This window comes from Sebastes umbrosus, chromosome 10, assembly GCF_015220745.1.
Source record: "Sebastes umbrosus isolate fSebUmb1 chromosome 10, fSebUmb1.pri, whole genome shotgun sequence".
Taxonomy (NCBI): Eukaryota; Metazoa; Chordata; class Actinopteri; order Perciformes; family Sebastidae; genus Sebastes; species Sebastes umbrosus.
The window spans coordinates 34,126-54,166 of NC_051278.1; the positions used below are offsets into that span (position 1 = coordinate 34,126).

The 20,041-nt window shown below is 42.0% G+C and overlaps 1 protein-coding gene across 1 annotated transcript in view; it reads left to right on the forward strand.

Moving 5' to 3' along the window:
* The first annotated feature begins 15,845 nt into the window (after positions 1-15,845).
* The window catches only part of bcl2l11 (BCL2 like 11), a 28,467-nt gene continuing 24,271 nt past the window's right edge, over positions 15,846-20,041 (forward strand). The window contains exon 1 of the mRNA XM_037783235.1: positions 15,846-16,381. Within this exon, the coding sequence (XP_037639163.1) occupies positions 16,365-16,381 (17 nt within the window). The 5' untranslated portion in view covers positions 15,846-16,364. The remainder of the gene's footprint in view (positions 16,382-20,041) is intronic.

Here is a 20,041-nt window from a genome sequence, read left to right on the forward strand (position 1 = left end):
GTATATAACTGTAAGAAACTACTCCACAGTACAGTTTTATATATATATATATATATATATGTATATATACTGTATATAACTGTAAGAAACTACTCCACAGTACAGGGATGGTAAACCAGCTCAAACTTTTTAAACACTGAAGAATGTTTTTCCTACATTTTTATGCTAATTCTCAAATTACACAGAAGAATATATTTTCATAGTTTTTGACACTTAATAGTATTTTATTATTCGTACGTATGAATGAGTCAATGTGCTGCTTTTAAAACATTTTAATTTATGTATTTATTATATGTCTTCTTCTCTCATGTTGCAGCAGAGTGATGTATACAGTATAAATCCTCTCCGCTGTTTGAGCATTATAATAACGGCACATTTTGACCTTTGACCTCTTGTTTATCATGTTGAGATTTTAATATTTAAACTGATTCACACTGAAGCTACTCTCTATCTCTCTATCTCTCTATCTCTCTATCTCTTTATCTCTCTATCTCTCTATCTCTCTATCTCTCTATCTCTCTATCTCTTTATCTCTCTATCTCTCTATCTCTCTATCTCTCTATCTCTTTATCTCTATCTCTTTATCTCTTTATCTCTCTATCTCTCTATCTCTCTATCTCTCTATCTCTCTATCTCTTTATCTCTCTATCTCTCTATCTCTCTATCTCTTTATCTCTCTATCTCTCTATCTCTCTATCTCTCTATCTCTCTATCTCTTTATCTCTCTATCTCTTTATCTCTCTATCTCTTTATCTCTATCTCTTTATCTCTTTATCTCTCTATCTCTTTATCTCTCTATCTCTTTATCTCTTTATCTCTTTATCTCTCTATCTCTCTATCTCTTTATCTCTCTATCTCTTTATCTCTCTATCTCTTTATCTCTATCTCTTTATCTCTTTATCTCTCTATCTCTTTATCTCTCTATCTCTTTATCTCTCTATCTCTTTATCTCTATCTCTTTATCTCTTTATCTCTCTATCTCTTTATCTCTTTATCTCTTTATCTCTCTATCTCTCTATCTCTTTATCTCTTTATCTCTATCTCTTTATCTCTTTATCTCTTTATCTCTATCTCTCTATCTCTCTATCTCTTTATCTCTTTATCTCTATCTCTTTATCTCTTTATCTCTATCTCTCTATCTCTTTATCTCTATCTCTTTATCTCTTTATCTCTATCTCTCTATCTCTTTATCTCTTTATCTCTATCTCTCTATCTCTTTATCTCTTTATCTCTATCTCTCTATCTCTCTATCTCTTTATCTCTTTATCTCTTTATCTCTCTATCTCTTTATCTCTTTATCTCTATCTCTATCTCTTTATCTCTCTATCTCTTTATCTCTTTATCTCTATCTCTCTATCTCTTTATCTCTTTATCTCTTTATCTCTTTATCTCTATCTCTCTATCTCTCTATCTCTTTATCTCTTTATCTCTATCTCTCTATCTCTTTATCTCTTTATCTCTATCTCTCTATCTCTCTATCTCTTTATCTCTTTATCTCTATCTCTCTATCTCTCTATCTCTTTATCTCTATCTCTCTATCTCTTTATCTCTTTATCTCTCTATCTCTTTATCTCTATCTCTTTATCTCTTTATCTCTCTATCTCTTTATCTCTATCTCTTTATCTCTTTATCTCTTTATCTCTATCTCTATCTCTTTATCTCTTTATCTCTTTATGTCTTTATCTCTATCTCTCTATCTCTCTATCTCTTTATCTCTTTATCTCTATCTCTCTATCTCTCTATCTCTTTATCTCTCTATCTCTTTATCTCTTTATCTCTCTATCTCTTTATCTCTATCTCTTTATCTCTTTATCTCTTTATCTCTATCTCTATCTCTTTATCTCTATCTCTCTATCTCTCTATCTCTTTATCTCTCTATCTCTTTATCTCTTTATCTCTTTATCTCTTTATCTCTATCTCTATCTCTCTATCTCTTTATCTCTCTATCTCTTTATCTCTTTATCTCTCTATCTCTTTATCTCTATCTCTTTATCTCTTTATCTCTTTATCTCTATCTCTATCTCTTTATCTCTTTATCTCTTTATGTCTTTATCTCTATCTCTCTATCTCTTTATCTCTTTATCTCTATCTCTCTATCTCTCTATCTCTTTATCTCTCTATCTCTTTATCTCTTTATCTCTTTATCTCTTTATCTCTATCTCTATCTCTTTATCTCTTTATCTCTTTATGTCTTTATCTCTATCTCTCTATCTCTTTATCTCTTTATCTCTATCTCTCTATCTCTCTATCTCTTTATCTCTCTATCTCTTTATCTCTTTATCTCTCTATCTCTTTATCTCTATCTCTTTATCTCTTTATCTCTTTATCTCTATCTCTATCTCTTTATCTCTATCTCTCTATCTCTCTATCTCTTTATCTCTCTATCTCTTTATCTCTTTATCTCTCTATCTCTTTATCTCTATCTCTTTATCTCTTTATCTCTTTATCTCTATCTCTATCTCTTTATCTCTTTATCTCTTTATGTCTTTACCTCTCTCATACAGAGCACACACACACACACACACTCATTACTATTCTATTCACTTATATTTATATTCCATATTGTATATCGAGCCCTCTCACGGTAAATAATGCCATTGCCTCTACAACTCTTACTACATTTTAAAACTATTTGTATAGTTGATGTTCCTGGTGAGCTGCCACTTTATCATCCTGCACGAGGACGAGACAATAAAACTCTACAACCTTTATCTATCTTTAATATCTATTTTATATCAGCTTTATTACAGCTCTTTATTCTTTATTCTTTATTCTTCTCTCTCATCCTCTAAAGCTACTTTCTGCTAAGGTGTGTGTGTGTGTGTGTGTGTGTGTGTGTGTGTCTGTGTGCGTGGGCAGGTGGGTGTAACATTAAGACGTTTCAGGGTACATAGAATACGCTTGTGTCCGTCTCAGTGTGTGTGTGTGTGTGTGTACATACAGTATGTTGTTTTTCGGGGTTGTTCTGTGTGTATGTGTTCGTATGGTTTTGTACAATAGTGCACGTGTGTGTGTGTGTGTGTGAAACCAGTTTTCCACTCAGTTTCTGGCTCTCAGGCTCGTTTAGAGGAAACCCACCGTTCTCTATGGAAACTTCACACACACACACACACATACACACACACACACACACACACACACCGCACATGCCGTTTACACGTGTGTATAAAACAATAAAGATCTAAATATAAAACAATTATCACGTTAATTGCTATATATTCATAATATTCATAATAATCTTTCTAAAATAACCGAAAGGTTCAAACTATTCAAATATTAAATGAGTTAAATAAAATGACAAACTTTTCCCCCTTAAAAAAATAACAACAATAATTAAATTTGTCGGAAAAGTATAAAAACTAAAATAACACATTCAATTCAAAATGTCCGACTTCCTGTTGGGTTTACGGTAAACCTCCAAGAGGTTTTTTTGTACGTCTCAACATGCTACTTATACCTGCAAAATGTCATACTTCTAGGTGAAACCACAAGGAGGGGCTCAATTTTAGCAATTTTGTAGGGGGCGCTATCGAGCCATTTTGTCACATCCGAGCAAGAGACCCAGAAAATATCAAATCCTTCACCAGTCCTGATACATGCGCCAAATTCGTTCAGTTTCCGAGCAGCTTTAGCCTCAGAAATGGGATTCAGTTGCGTAAATAATAAGAATAAGAATAAACGGACCAATTATTATAATAGGGCCTTTGCCGACCTTCGGTCATAATACTGTACTCATCCAATCACCTGTAGACGATGTCTTCATCCAATCACCTGTAGACGGTGTCTTCATCCAATCACCTGTAGACGGTGTCTTCATCCAATCACCTGTAGACGGTGTCTTCATCCAATCACCTGTAGACGGTGTCTTCATCCAATCACCTGTAGACGATGTCTTCATCCAATCACCTGTAGATGATGTCTTCATCCAGTCACCCGATTCTGATCAATGCCTCCTCATTTCACCATAAAAACATCAATAAGGTGGCAGACGCAGGCTCCGGTTGAACTTTAAGGATGGGGGTTCACAAAATAACAATCTAGAGGAAATGTGACGTGTACAATAGAGACTTTGTTTACACAAAAATTAATAATCCGACACCAGTGGGTGCATTTTTATATCCCGATTAGTATGAGTGATGGAATATTGTGAGAATTACCAGAGAAACTCACACAAACTGTAAAACCGGACAGTGAACCAGAGATAGATCGTTGATAGATCTGCAGTAGTCTGCTCCCGGTGATAGACCTTCAATAGTCTGCTCCCGGTGATAGACCTGCAGTAGTCTGCTCCCGGTGGTGTCTAATATCTGTTAGAACACAGAGAGGTCTGTAGAGCAAACGTGCATCCGTCTCTAAACTACTACAGACACCTGGAGACCAGTATGGAGAGCAACATGCATGTAGGCAGGTTTGCTCAATGACTCACATTGTAAATGCAATACATCCAGCTCTCAGTGATTTTAGTATTTGTGCAGTAATATTTTGCTGCATCTCTCAAAGCGTCAGCAGACCGTGTGCAGGGGGAAACACCCTCTGCACCGTCTGCAGTCTCTGACTCTTTCATCTGAATATCTGCCTCTGAAACATCACGTTTTCTGTGTTTTTAAGGGAGTTTGTGGTGGGTTTTATTCCTCCCACACGTGTTAGATGAGTATGTATATGTGTGTGTGTGTGTGGGGGGGGGGGGGGTTCACGCTACAGGAGAATAGAGAAATAGAACTGTTAGTGACGTGTAACTGTTAGTGACGTGTAACTGTTAGTGACGTGTAACTGTTAGTGATGTGTAACTGTTAGTGATGTGTAACTGTTAGTGACGTGTTACTGTTAGTGACGTGTTACTGTTAGTGACGTGTAACTGTTAGTGACGTGTAACTGTTAGTGACGTGTAGTTGTTAGTGATGTGTAACTGTTAGTGATGTGTAACTGTTAGTGACGTGTAACTGTTAGTGACGTGTTACTGTTAGTGACGTGTAACTGTTAGTGACGTGTTACTGTTAGTGATGTGTAACTGTTAGTGACGTGTTACTGTTAGTGACGTGTAACTGTTAGTGATGTGTAACTGTTAGTGACGTGTTACTGTTAGTGACGTGTAACTGTTAGTGACGTGTAATTGTTAGTGATGTGTAACTGTTAGTGACGTGTAACTGTTAGTGACGTGTAACTGTTAGTGACGTGTTACTGTTAGTGATGTGTAACTGTTAGTGATGTGTAACTGTTAGTGACGTGTAACTGTTAGTGACGTGTTACTGTTAGTGACGTGTAACTGTTAGTGATGTGTAACTGTTAGTGATGTGTAACTGTTAGTGACGTGTAACTGTTAGTGACGTGTAACTGTTAGTGACGTGTTACTGTTAGTGATGTGTAACTGTTAGTGACGTGTTACTGTTAGTGACGTGTAACTGTTAGTGATGTGTAACTGTTAGTGACGTGTAACTGTTAGTGACGTGTAACTGTTAGTGACGTGTAACTGTTAGTGACGTGTTACTGTTAGTGACGTGTAACTGTTAGTGACGTGTAACTGTTAGTGACGTGTAACTGTTAGTGATGTGTAACTGTAAGTGATGTGTAGCTGTTAGTGATGTGTAACTGTTAGTGACGTGTAGCTGTTAGTGATGTGAAACTGTTAGTGATGTGTAACTGTTAGTGATGTGTAACTGTTAGTGACGTGTAACTGTTAGTGACGTGTAACTGTTAGTGACGTGTAACTGTTAGTGACGTGTAACTGTTAGTGACGTGTAGCTGTTAGTGATGTGTAACTGTTAGTGACGTGTAACTGTTAGTGACGTGTAACTGTTAGTGACGTGTAACTGTTAGTGACGTGTAACTGTTAGTGATGTGTAGTTGTTAGTGATGTGTAACTGTTAGTGATGTGTAACTGTTAGTGACGTGTAACTGTTAGTGACGTGTAACTGTTAGTGACGTGTAACTGTTAGTGACGTGTAACTGTTAGTGACGTGTTACTGTTAGTGACGTGTAACTGTTAGTGACGTGTAACTGTTAGTGACGTGTAACTGTTAGTGATGTGTAACTGTTAGTGACGTGTAACTGTTAGTGACGTGTAACTGTTAGTGACGTGTAACTGTTAGTGACGTGTTACTGTTAGTGACGTGTAACTGTTAGTGACGTGTAACTGTTAGTGATGTGTAACTGTTAGTGACGTGTAGTTGTTAGTGATGTGTAACTGTTAGTGATGTGTAACTGTTAGTGACGTGTAACTGTTAGTGACGTGTAACTGTTAGTGACGTGTTACTGTTAGTGACGTGTAGTTGTTAGTGATGTGTAACTGTTAGTGATGTGTAACTGTTAGTGACGTGTAACTGTTAGTGACGTGTAACTGTTAGTGACGTGTTACTGTTAGTGACGTGTAACTGTTAGTGATGTGTAACTGTTAGTGACGTGTTACTGTTAGTGATGTGTAACTGTTAGTGATGTGTAACTGTTAGTGACGTGTAGCTGTTAGTGATGTGTAACTGTTAGTGACGTGTAACTGTTAGTGACGTGTAACTTTTAGTGACGTGTAACTGTTAGTGACGTGTAACTGTTAGTGACGTGTAACTGTTAGTGATGTGTAACTGTTAGTGACGTGTAACTGTTAGTGATGTGTAACTGTAAGTGATGTGTAGCTGTTAGTGATGTGTAACTGTTAGTGACGTGTAGCTGTTAGTGATGTGAAACTGTTAGTGATGTGTAACTGTTAGTGATGTGTAACTGTTAGTGACGTGTAACTGTTAGTGACGTGTAACTGTTAGTGACGTGTAACTGTTAGTGACGTGTAACTGTTAGTGACGTGTAGCTGTTAGTGATGTGTAACTGTTAGTGACGTGTAACTGTTAATGACGTGTAACTGTTAGTGACGTGTAACTGTTAGTGACGTGTAACTGTTAGTGATGTGTAACTGTTAGTGATGTGTAGTTGTTAGTGATGTGTAACTGTTAGTGATGTGTAACTGTTAGTGATGTGTAACTGTTAGTGACGTGTAACTGTTAGTGACGTGTAACTGTTAGTGATGTGTAACTGTTAGTGACGTGTTACTGTTAGTGACGTGTAACTGTTAGTGACGTGTAACTGTTAGTGACGTGTAACTGTTAGTGACGTGTAACTGTTAGTGATGTGTAACTGTTAGTGACGTGTAACTGTTAGTGACGTGTAACTGTTAGTGACGTGTAACTGTTAGTGACGTGTTACTGTTAGTGACGTGTAACTGTTAGTGACGTGTAACTGTTAGTGATGTGTAACTGTTAGTGACGTGTAGTTGTTAGTGATGTGTAACTGTTAGTGACGTGTAACTGTTAGTGACGTGTAGTTGTTAGTGATGTGTAACTGTTAGTGATGTGTAGCTGTTAGTGATGTGTAACTGTTAGTGATGTGTAACTTAGTGATGTGTAACTGTTAGTGATGTGTAACTGTTAGTGACGTGTAGCTGTTAGTGATGTGTAACTGTTAGTGATGTGTAACTGTTAGTGATGTGTTACTGTTAGTGATGTGTAACTGTTAGTGATGTGTTACTGTTAGTGATGTGTAACTGTTAGTGATGTGTAACTGTTAGTGACGTGTAGCTGTTAGTGATGTGTAGCTGTTAGTGATGTGTAACTGTTAGTGATGTGTTACTGTTAGTGATGTGTAACTGTTAGTGATGTGTTACTGTTAGTGATGTGTAACTGTTAGTGATGTGTAACTGTTAGTGATGTGTAGCTGTTAGTGATGTGTAACTGTTAGTGATGTGTAACTGTTAGTGACGTGTTACTGTTAGTGATGTGTAACTGTTAGTGATGTGTAACTGTTAGTGACGTGTAGCTGTTAGTGATGTGTAACTGTTAGTGATGTGTAACTGTTAGTGATGTGAAACTGTTAGTGATGTGTAACTATTAGTGATGTGTTACTGTTAGTGACGTGTAACTGTTAGTGATGTGTAACTGTTAGTGATGTGTAACTGTTAGTGACGTGTTACTGTTAGTGATGTGTAACTGTTAGTGATGTGTAACTGTTAGTGACGTGTAGCTGTTAGTGATGTGTAACTGTTAGTGATGTGTAACTGTTAGTGATGTGAAACTGTTAGTGATGTGTAACTATTAGTGATGTGTTACTGTTAGTGACGTGTAACTGTTAGTGATGTGTAAATGTTAGTGATGTGTAACTGTTAGTGATGTGTTACTGTTAGTGATGTGTAACTGTTAGTGATGTGTAACTGTTAGTGACGTGTAGCTGTTAGTGATGTGTAGCTGTTAGTGATGTGTAACTGTTAGTGATGTGTTACTGTTAGTGATGTGTAACTGTTAGTGATGTGTAACTGTTAGTGATGTGTAACTGTTAGTGACGTGTAGCTGTTAGTGATGTGTAGCTGTTAGTGATGTGTAACTGTTAGTGATGTGTTACTGTTAGTGATGTGTTACTGTTAGTGATGTGTAACTGTTAGTGATGTGTAGCTGTTAGTGATGTGTAACTGTTAGTGATGTGTAGTTGTTAGTGATGTGTAGCTGTTAGTGATGTGTAGCTGTTAGTGATGTGTAACTGTTAGTGATGTGTAACTGTTAGTGACGTGTAGCTGTTAGTGACGTGTAGTTGTTAGTGATGTGTAACTGTTAGTGATGTGTAGCTGTTAGTGATGTGTAACTGTTAGTGATGTGTAACTTAGTGATGTGTAACTGTTAGTGATGTGTAACTGTTAGTGACGTGTAGCTGTTAGTGATGTGTAACTGTTAGTGATGTGTAACTGTTAGTGATGTGTTACTGTTAGTGATGTGTAACTGTTAGTGATGTGTTACTGTTAGTGATGTGTAACTGTTAGTGATGTGTAACTGTTAGTGACGTGTAGCTGTTAGTGATGTGTAGCTGTTAGTGATGTGTAACTGTTAGTGATGTGTTACTGTTAGTGATGTGTAACTGTTAGTGATGTGTTACTGTTAGTGATGTGTAACTGTTAGTGATGTGTAACTGTTAGTGATGTGTAGCTGTTAGTGATGTGTAACTGTTAGTGATGTGTAACTGTTAGTGATGTGTAACTGTTAGTGATGTGAAACTGTTAGTGATGTGAAACTATTAGTGATGTGTTACTGTTAGTGACGTGTTACTGTTAGTGACGTGTAACTGTTAGTGACGTGTAACTGTTAGTGATGTGTAACTGTTAGTGATGTGAAACTGTTAGTGATGTGAAACTATTAGTGATGTGTTACTGTTAGTGACGTGTAACTGTTAGTGACGTGTAACTGTTAGTGACGTGTAACTGTTAGTGACGTGTAACTGTTAGTGATGTGTTACTGTTAGTGATGTGTAACTGTTAGTGACGTGTAACTGTTAATGACGTGTAACTGTTAGTGATGTGTTACTGTTAGTGATGTGTAACTGTTAGTGATGTGTAGCTGTTAGTGATGTGTAGTTGTTAGTGATGTGTAGCTGTTAGTGATGTGTAGCTGTTAGTGATGTGTAGTTGTTAGTGATGTGTAGCTGTTAGTGATGTGTAGTTGTTAGTGATGTGTAGTTGTTAGTGATGTGTAACTGAGTTTTCACATGTAAATCAGGTTCTGACAAAATTAGCATTTGAAGTAAAATGAGCGGTTTGGAAAAACATTTGTATGTGTGCAAAAACCCCACGTTGACTGAGTATGTTGACGGTTTTCTTTCACTGCCTCACTTCCTGTCACTTTGCTCAAGGACATAAGTCAGTGTGTTTGAAACAAACTAGTTTGTACGATGCGTCGTCCGACCGTGTCTATAGTGTTGTTATAGCCTCGGCCTGCATCACACATCACTCCCTGATCTCTCTTTGACTATATATATATATATATATATATATATATATATATACATACATACATACATACATACATACATATGTATATCTACATATATATATATGTAGATATATATATGTATATAGAGAGTTAAACTCATTGATTTCTCTTCCATTATCGAGTCAGATGTGAAAATGTCGACACGAAGGTGTGTGTGAACCTCTCAGTGTGTTTTTCCACCTCATGTGGTAGTTAAGACTAACACACACACACACACACACACACACACACACACATACTAGAGACCATCTATTAGAGGAACATGTCTATTTTTCCGTTTCCTCTGTTCTCACTGAGCTGTTGAGGTAACTGTCTCTAACCGCCTGCTTTTCTTTTCCAACAATCAGATAGATTTCTTACTCTCCCTCTCTGCTTTCAGTGTGAAGATGTGCACGTGTGCTGTCCATGATGTAATACGGTAATACGTGCAACCTAAAGGCAGATATATAGAGAAAAGGTCTGTGTGGCAAATAGAAACCCCTAAAATCGGTGATATAAAACACGAAAACACAGTAAGATTGACGAAAGATAGTAGAATTTAGATAAGAAGACAGAATCAGATTTATTTGCATGTACGTGTGCACATACAGAGAATGAGGCTCTGTTTGTTCTACATCTCTCTCAATGTACTCACAGACATAAAGACGACACATGTAAAGGATGGACAGGACTGTATCGGTGTATATAAATATTATATAAAAGCACCAATGACCAACAATAAAATAAGAAATAAGTTGTTAAGTTGTAAATAATGCAAATAGTGCAAAGAAAGAGACGAAAGATATCTACAGTATAATACTGTATGTAAAGTGTGTAGGATATATATGTATATGTATATGTATATATACATATACATATATATATTTATAGTAACGGCTGATATGTAAAAACATGTAAAGAGTGTGCAGCCCAAACATGACAACACTACACTACAGTACAGTATCTAGTTAGCACACTGCATGACATAAGGTGTGTGTGTATGTGTGTGTGTGTGTGTGTGTGTGTGTGTGTGTGTGCGTGCGTGCGTGCGTGTGTGTGTGCGTGCGTGCGTGCGTGCGTGCGTGCGTGCGTGCGTGCGTGCGTGCGTGCGTGCGTGCGTGTGTGTGTGTGTGCGTGTGTGTGTATGTGTGTGTGTGTGTTTGTGAGCATCATATATGGAAATGTACAGATGTTCCAGACAGAGTTGTAGAGATAAAGATCTAGAGATGAGACGATGGAGTGACAGGAATAAAGAGAGAGACAGACGAGGTGAACACGGAGAGATTAGTCTGGTTTAGATGTAGATTAGTTAAAGAGACGTTGTGTCATTCATTCAAATGAGCCTCATCATCTCTGTATCATCAGTAAACAGAACTAACTCTGAGTGGATTAAGGAACAGAACTAACTCTGAGTGGATTAAAGAACAGAACTAACTCTGAATGGATTAAAGAACAGAACTAACTCTGAGTGGATTAAAGAACAGAACTAACTCTGAATGGATTAAAGAACAGAACTAACTGAGTGGATTAAAGAACAGAACTAACTCTGAGTGGATTAGAGAACAGAACTAACTCTGAGTGGATTAAAGAACAGGACTAACTCTGAGTGGATTAAAGAACAGAACTAACTCTGAGTGGATTAGAGAACAGAACTAACTCTGAGTGGATTAAAGAACAGGACTAACTCTGAGTGGATTAAAGAACAGAACTAACTCTGAGTGGATTAAAGAACAGAACTAACTCTGAGTGGATTAAAGAACAGAACTAACTCTGAGTGGATTAAAGAACAGAACTAAAACTAAACTAAATCATACGAAGATCAATCCATCCATCACAGTCTTCATCACAGTCTTCATCACCACTAACATCATCTTCACTCTGACCAACACACACAAAGTATAAAACTAAACCAGCAGCAGCAGTAGAAGCAGTAGAGAACAGTAGAGAACAGTAGAGACCAGTAGAGACCAGTAGAGAACAGCAGAGACCAGTAGAGAACAGTAGAGAACAGTAGAGACCAGTAGAGACCAGTAGAGAACAGTAGAGAACAGTAGAGAACAGTAGAGACCAGTAGAGAACAGTAGAGAACAGTAGAGACCAGTAGAGACCAGTAGAGAACAGTAGAGACCAGTAGAGAACAGTAGAGACCAGTAGAGACCAGTAGAGAACAGTAGAGAACAGTAGAGACCAGTAGAGAACAGTAGAGACCAGTAGAGAACAGTAGAGACCAGTAGAAACAGTAGAGAACAGTAGAGAACAGTAGAGAACAGTAGAAACAGTAGAGAGCAGTAGAGAACAGTAGAGATCAGTAGAGATCAGTAGAGAACAGCAGAGAACAGTATAAACAGTAGAGAACAGTAGAGAACAGTAGAGAACAGCAGAGATCAGTAGAGAACAGCAGAGAACAGTATAAACAGTAGAGAACAGTAGAGAACAGTAGAGATCAGTAGAGAACAGTAGAGACCAGTAGAGACCAGTAGAGAACAGTAGAGAACAGTAGAGAACAGTAGAAACAGTAGAGAACAGTAGAGAACAGTAGAGATCAGTAGAGCCCAGTAGAGAACAGTAGAGAACAGTAGAGACTAGTAGAGAACAGTAGAGACCAGTAGAGAACAGTAGAGAACAGTAGAGAACAGTAGAAACAGTAGAGACCAGTAGAGAACAGTAGAGAACAGTAGAGACTAGTAGAGAACAGTAGAGACCAGTAGAGAACAGTAGAGAACAGTAGAAACAGTAGAGAGCAGTAGAGAACAGTAGAAGCAGTAGAGAACAGTAGAGAACAGTAGAGATCAGTAGAGAACAGTAGAGAACAGTATAAACAGTAGAGAACAGTAGAGAACAGTAGAGAACAGTAGAGACTAGTAGAGAACAGTAGAGACCAGTAGAGAACAGCAGAGAACAGTATAAACAGTAGAGAACAGTATAAACAGTAGAGAACAGTAGAGAACAGTAGAAACAGTAGAGAACAGTATAAACAGTATAGAACAGTAGAGAACAGTAGAGATCAGTAGAGAACAGTATAAACAGTAGAGAACAGTATAAACAGTAGAGAACAGTAGAGAACAGTAGAGATCAGTAGAGAACAGTATAAACAGTAGAGAACAGTAGAGAACAGTAGAAACAGTAGAGAACAGTAGAAACAGTAGAGAACAGTAGAGAACAGTAGAGAACAGTAGAAACAGTAGAGAACAGCAGAGTGTTCAGAGATTTCACCTAAAGGCAGATATTTACAGCCGTTCGGCCCGTTTTCCCACAGTCTGAGGAATCGATCGGTATTGATCACATGTAAATGATATTGATTGTCTCCCTGTTGTTAGTCGGTATTGATTAGTGAGTTTGGGACTCCTTTCATGCTGCTCTGCCCTGCAGCTGTCGGAGGACGTTCCTGCTGCCTGCAGGCGCTTATCATCTCTGTACTCCATCATGTCTCTACTCTATCACGTCTCTACTCCATCACGTCTCTACTCCATCACGTCTCTACTCCATCATGTCTCTACTCCATCACGTCTCTACTCCATCACGTCTCTACTCCATTACGTCTCTACTCTATCACGTCTCTACTCCATCACGTCTCTACTCCATCACGTCTCTACTCCATCACGTCTCTACTCCATCATGTCTCTACTCTCTGCTCTACTCCATCATGTCTCTACTCCATCATGTCTCTACTCTCTGCTCTACTCCATCATGTCTCTACTCCATCATGTCTCTACTCCATCATGTCTCTACTCTCTGCTCCGCCCCGTCCACTCGGCCCACCATGTAAGACTTGTTCGATGATGACATCCTGTCAGTGGATGGTTTCATTAATACTCCGACGTCTCTGTATATTCATTAACAGCGAGCCTCCAGGCTATACAGTAATACTGAGGGGCTGTAACGTATAATTACTGTCATCATCTGCCAAAGAAGTGGTGCAGACTGATGTAGTGGGAACCAGCCTGACACCCTGTTGCTCATTGCCATCCGTTCACTGACTTGTGAGCAGTCAGTGAACGATGTTTCAGTTAATTCAGTTGGTTGGTTGGGTGGATGGCTGGTTGGTTGGTTGGTTGGTTGGTTGGATGGTTGGTTGGGTGGTTGGATGGTTGGTTGGTTGGTTGGATGGTTGGTTGGTTGGTTGGATGGTTGGTTGAGTGGTTGGATGGTTGGTTGGGTGGTTGGATGGTTGGTTGGTTGGTTGGTTGGGTTAGGGTTAGGGTTAGGGTTAGTTGTGTGGTTGGTTGGTTGGATGGCTGGTTGGTTGGGTGGTTGGATGGTTGGTTGGTTGGTTGGTTGGTTGGTTGGTTGGTTGGTTGGTTGAGTGGGTGGATGGGTGGGTGGTTGGTTGGTTGGTTGGTTGGTTGGTTGGTTGATTGATTGGTTGGGTGGATGGCTGGTTGGTTGGTTGGTTGGTTGGTTGGATGGGTGGATGGCTGGTTGGTTGGTTGGTTGGTTGGATGGTTGGTTGGTTGGTTGGTTGGTTGGGTGGTTGGATGGTTGGTTGGTTGGTTGGTTGGTTGGGTGGGTGGTTGGATAGTTGGTTGGTTGGTTGGTTGGGTTAGGGTTAGGGTTAGTTGTGTGGTTGGTTGGTTGGATGGCTGGTTGGTTGGGTGGTTGGTTGGTTGGATTGGTGGTTGGTTGGTTAGTTGGTTGGTTGGTTGGTTGGTTGGTGGTTGGTTGGGTGGTTGGTTGGGCGGTTGGTTGGTTGGTGGTCGGTTGGTTGATTGGATGGCTGGTTGGTCGGCACAGTGTTAAAATACAATTTCAACATCTAATTCAATCAAGAAGCAGAACACATCAACATAGAGAGCCTCCTGACACATGTTTAAAACCAAACATGTTTCAGTGATTCATCAGTGTGTCTGGTTACTTTCACCTAAAAGGCTCCAGATGTTTGACCACAGTAGATGATGAGTGCAGGTTATATGAGGCAGAGATCAGAGTGGGACGATACTGTTCACTGAATATCAGAGACATGTGGTGAGTCTATTCTCAGATCAGCAGAGTTCTGATCGGATGATTCATAACTTCAGTAGCAGCTCAGAGTCGTAGTTCAGACCTGGAGGCGTCGGTTTCAACCAGACTGTGAAGGTCTCAGTATCAAACACACATTCAGCCCTCTGAAACACTTCAGGAGAAAACATTTAAATATTTCTATCCTCACAGTATTATTTTTAGAAGATTTCACAGACCGGAGAAAAACAACCAATCAGAGCAGATGAGAACGTTTGTGACCCGGCAACCATGTTGAGATCAGTTGAGGAAACACCAAGAACAGCCCACCAGCCGGAGCTCAGCCAATAGGAACGCTCTCTCTCTCTCTGACCTGTGATTGGTCAAAGTCTCCCGTCACGGGCTCCTTAATGACCCTCAGGGACTTCCTGAGGCACCGCTGGTGTTCAGCTCCTGCTCCCAGGTGGATGAGAACACCACCCTTCCCAGCGCCTCACGGTCCACGTTGGTGCAGCAGCCTGTCAGGAGGGTTATGGTTCTATGGTGCCCCCCCCGGTAGAAGTCCCTGAGGATTTGTGTCTCTTTGATCCTCAGAGTGCCGGTCTCTGCTGGGCCTTCCTGACTCCAGCGGTGCTGAGGTTGACGGTGGCTCACGTCAAGTCCTCAACACGGCTGTAGTCAGGAAGGCCCAGCAGAGACTCTGCCGAGGCTCCACAGAGAACCTCCTCACAGACTGCTGCTGCCGAGGCTCCACAGAGAACCTCCTCACAGACTGCTGCTGCCGAGGCTCCACAGAGAACCTCCTCACAGACTGCTGCTGCCGAGGCTCCACAGAGAACCTCCTCACAGACTGCTGCTGCCGAGGCTCCACAGAGAACCTCCTCACAGACTGCTGCTGCCGAGGCTCCACAGAGAACCTCCTCACAGACTGCTGCTGCTGAGGCTCCACAGAGAGACTGCTGATTACACCTGGTTATAATATACTGGCAGGTTATTATGGGATGTCTGCACAAATGATGCCTACAACGTGTTGCCTGCTGCAGCTTTAAAGGCTGATGGAGGCTGATGGAGGCTGCATGGTGTGAGAGGCAGGGGGAGCCAGAGGAGGAGGAATGGAGAGAACAGAGAGAACAGAGAGAGAACAGAGAGACTCCTCCTCCAGTAGAGGAGGGTCTGGTTCTGGAGGAGGAGCTGATATGAGTCCAGAGCGCAGAGAGCAGCTCCTCCAGTCTAACAGCCGGAGGAAGAGAGGAAGGAAGGAAGGAAACCCTCACTGCAGACACACCGACACACCGAGCTCTGGACTCTGTTTACCTCCTCCGCTGTCTCTGCTCTCTGCTCTCCGGTCTCCGGTCTCCGGTCTCCGGTCTCTGGTCTCAGTTCTCAGCTCTCCGGTCTCCGGTGTCTCCGGTCTCCGGTGTCTCCGGTCTCCGGTGCCGGTTCCACTTCGGACTCTGCGGATTATTGATCTGAAGAAGGTTCATCAGAATCTCTGGATTTATTTCACGTGTTGATGTTTCTCTCTCTTCGGACCTGCGGATCCATCTGGACTAACTCTGGACTAACTCTGGACTAACTCTGATGTTCTTTAGGTTGCATTGATATTAACAGACATCTGGTCCTGGTGTTGTTGATCCAGCGGGGATGACCTGACACACTGACATGCACCATCCGTCCAGGTGAGTCTGAACTGAGAACAGAGTTTATATCTCTTTAACTGTTGAACTTCACTTTAAACCCTCTGACCTGCAGCTCAGCAGCTCCACATGTTTATATTAATGTTTACTGGCGGTGGTTTTAAAATAGACTTCAGGAAGTTAATAAATATAATATAAATATAAATATAAATATAAATATAATGTAATATGATATAATATAATATAATATGATATGATATGATATTAATATAAATATAATATAATATAATATAATCTCACTGAGGAGAGTTTGAGCGTAAAAAGTGACTTAAAACTGAATTTAATGTCTTTATGCATCTTCTCCTTTAATATTCCTGCACGGAACACTTTCTAGTTCTATATTTCTTCTTTATGGATTTTTAAATATATATATATACATAATATATAATATATAAATATATAAATATATTATATATATTATATATATGTAATATATAATATGAATATATATATATGTATATATATCGGGAGGGAACACGCACGGACGTCCTCAGAGATCCTGACTGCTGTGTGTGTGTGTGTGTGTGTGTGTGTGTGTGTGTGTGTGTGTGTGTGTGTGTGTGTGTGTGTGTGTGTGTCGGGATGTTTCGGCGACGCAGCGCTTCAGTTCTTAACCAGCTGGGTTTAACCTCCAGCTGCTGGGTGTAAACGGAGTTTAACTCTGGATAAAGGGTGTATCGGGTCTAAATGATCAGCTGTGTGTCGCCAGGTCTCCTGGTCTCCTGGTCTCCTGGTCTCCAGGTCTCCTGGTCTCCTGGTCTCCTGGTCTCCTGGTCTCCTGGTCTCCAGGTCTCCTGGTCTCCTGGTCTCCTGGTCTCCTGGTCTCCAGGTCTCCAGGTCTCCAGGTCTCCTGGTCTCCAGGTCTCCAGGTCTCCTGGTCTCCAGGTCTCCTGGTCTCCAGGTCACCTGGTCACCTGGTCTCCTGGTCTCCAGGTCACCTGGTCTCCTGGTCTCCAGGTCACCTGGTCACCTGGTCTCCTGGTCTCCAGGTCACCTGGTCTCCTGGTCTCCAGGTCTCCAGGTCACCTGGTCTCCTGGTCTCCAGGTCTCCAGGTCACCTGGTCTCCTGGTCTCCAGGTCTCCAGGTCACCTGGTCTCCTGGTCTCCTGGTCTCCAGAGGTTAAACTGGTTGTTTTATCTGCATCGTTGAGAGACTTTCTGCTTGTTGTGATCGAGGTCACCGAGTTCAGCCGCTCTGGGTTGATGAGACCAGTTCACCTGCAGCTCCTCTGATGTTAATACCTCTCACAATATAATCACTCATTATAATATTAATACCTCTTATAATATAATCATTCATATATCGTTTATAACCACTGAGAATAATAACCAGCAGCTCCACGCTACAGCTGATCACTGGTTAACAGATCTGATCACTGGTTAACAGATCTGATCACTGGTTAACAGATCTGATTCAATAGTAAAGTGAAACTTTATTTAGTGATCTGAAATGTCAGTTTGTTTCTGTCGTCGCCCACTGAGACCCAGAACATCAGAACCTCCAGCCTCCTCTCAGCCTCCTCTCTGCCTCCTCTCAGTCTCCTCTCAGTCTCCTCTCAGTCTCCTCTCAGTCTCCTCTCTGTCTCCTCTCAGTCTCCTCTCAGCCTCCTCTCAGCCTCCTCTCAGCCTCCTCTCAGCCTCCTCTGTCTCCTCTCAGCCTCCTCTCAGCCTCCTCTCAGCCTCCTCTCAGCCTCCTCTGCCTCCTCTCAGTCTCCTCTCAGTCTCCTCTCAGCCTCCTCTCAGCCTCCTCTCAGCCTCCTCTCAGCCTCCTCTGTCTCCTCTCAGCCTCCTCTGTCTCCTCTCAGCCTCCTCTCAGCCTCCTCTCAGCCTCCTCTGCCTCCTCTCAGCCTCCTCTGTCTCCTCTCAGCCTCCTCTCAGCCTCCTCTCAGCCTCCTCTGCCTCCTCTCAGTCTCCTCTCAGCCTCCTCTCAGCCTCCTCTCAGCCTCCTCTGTCTCCTCTCAGCCTCCTCTGTCTCCTCTCAGCCTCCTCTCAGCCTCCTCTCAGCCTCCTCTGCCTCCTCTCAGTCTCCTCTCAGTCTCCTCTCAGTCTCCTCTCAGCCTCCTCTCAGCCTCCTCTCAGCCTCCTCTCAGCCTCCTCTGTCTCCTCTCAGTCTCCTCTCAGCCTCCTCTCAGCCTCCTCAGCCTCCTCAGCCTCCTCTCAGCCTCCTCTGTCTCCTCTCAGCCTCCTCTCAGCCTCCTCTCAGCCTCCTCTCAGCCTCCTCTCAGTCTCCTCTCAGCCTCCTCTCAGCCTCCTCTCAGCCTCCTCTCAGCCTCCTCTCAGTCTCCTCTCAGTCTCCTCTCAGCCTCCTCTCCACGTTAATATAGAACATCAGAACCTCCAGCCTCCTCTCCAAGATTCAAGATTCACTTTATTGTCATTTCACTGAGTATTTGCAGACACAGAAGGAAACGGAATATAGTTTCTCCCAGCTCCCGTCAGTGCATTAAAAAGATAGAATAAATAAGCATTAAAATTAACATACCTAAAAATAACAATAGAAGAATAAAATAAGTAAACGTTTCAGACAAAAATCATAAAATTTGCAGTTTGAGTTTAACAGCAGAGAAAAGTGCATTTATGTCCATAGTAAAGTGTTGTTTGCATTACTGCTCCAAGAGTTCTCTCTGACATGTGACTAGCTTTAAAAAGGGTTTCTGTGTTGATGCTGGGGGGTTGATGTGAGTGTGAGAGGAGGAGACACAGTGGGGAGAAGCTGTTCAGCATCCTGCTGGACCTGCAGCAGACCCTCCTCTACCTCCTCCACCTCCTCCACCTCCTCTACCTCCTCCACCTCCTCCATCTCCTCTACCTCCTCCACCTCCTCCACCTCCTCTACCTCCTCTACCTCCTCTACCTCCTCCACCTCCTCTACCTCCTCTACCTCCTCCACCTCCTCCATCTCCTCTACCTCCTCCACCTCCTCCACCTCCTCCACCTCCTCCACCTCCTCTACCTCCTCCACCTCCTCTACCTCCTCTACCTCCTCCACCTCCTCCATCTCCTCTACCTCCTCCACCTCCTCCACCTCCTCCACCTCCTCCACCTCCTCTACCTCCTCCACCTCCTCCACCTCCTCCACCTCCTCTACCTCCTCCACCTCCTCCACCTCCTCTACCTCCTCCACCTCCTCCACCTCCTCCATCTCCTCTACCTCCTCCACCTCCTCTACCTCCTCCACCTCCTCCATCTCCTCCACCTCCTCTACCTCCTCCACCTCCTCCACCTCCTCCATCTCCTCTACCTCCTCCACCTCCTCTACCTCCTCCACCTCCTCCACCTCCTCCATCTCCTCTACCTCCTCTACCTCCTCTACCTCCTCCACCTCCTCCACCTCCTCCACCTCCTCCATCTCCTCTACCTCCTCTACCTCCTCCACCTCCTCCATCTCCTCTATCTCCTCTATCTCCTCTACCTCCTCCACCTCCTCCATCTCCTCCATCTCCTCCATCTCCTCTACCTCCTCTATCTCCTCTACCTCCGTTGTTCTGCTCCACGTTAATATAGAAACTAAGAACGTCTCAGCCTCTCAGCCTCCTCTCAGCCTCTCAGCCTCTCAGCCTCTTAGCCTCCTCTCAGCCTCTCAGCCTCTCAGCCTCTCAGCCTCTTAGCCTCCTCTCAGCCTCTCAGCCTCCTCTCAGCCTC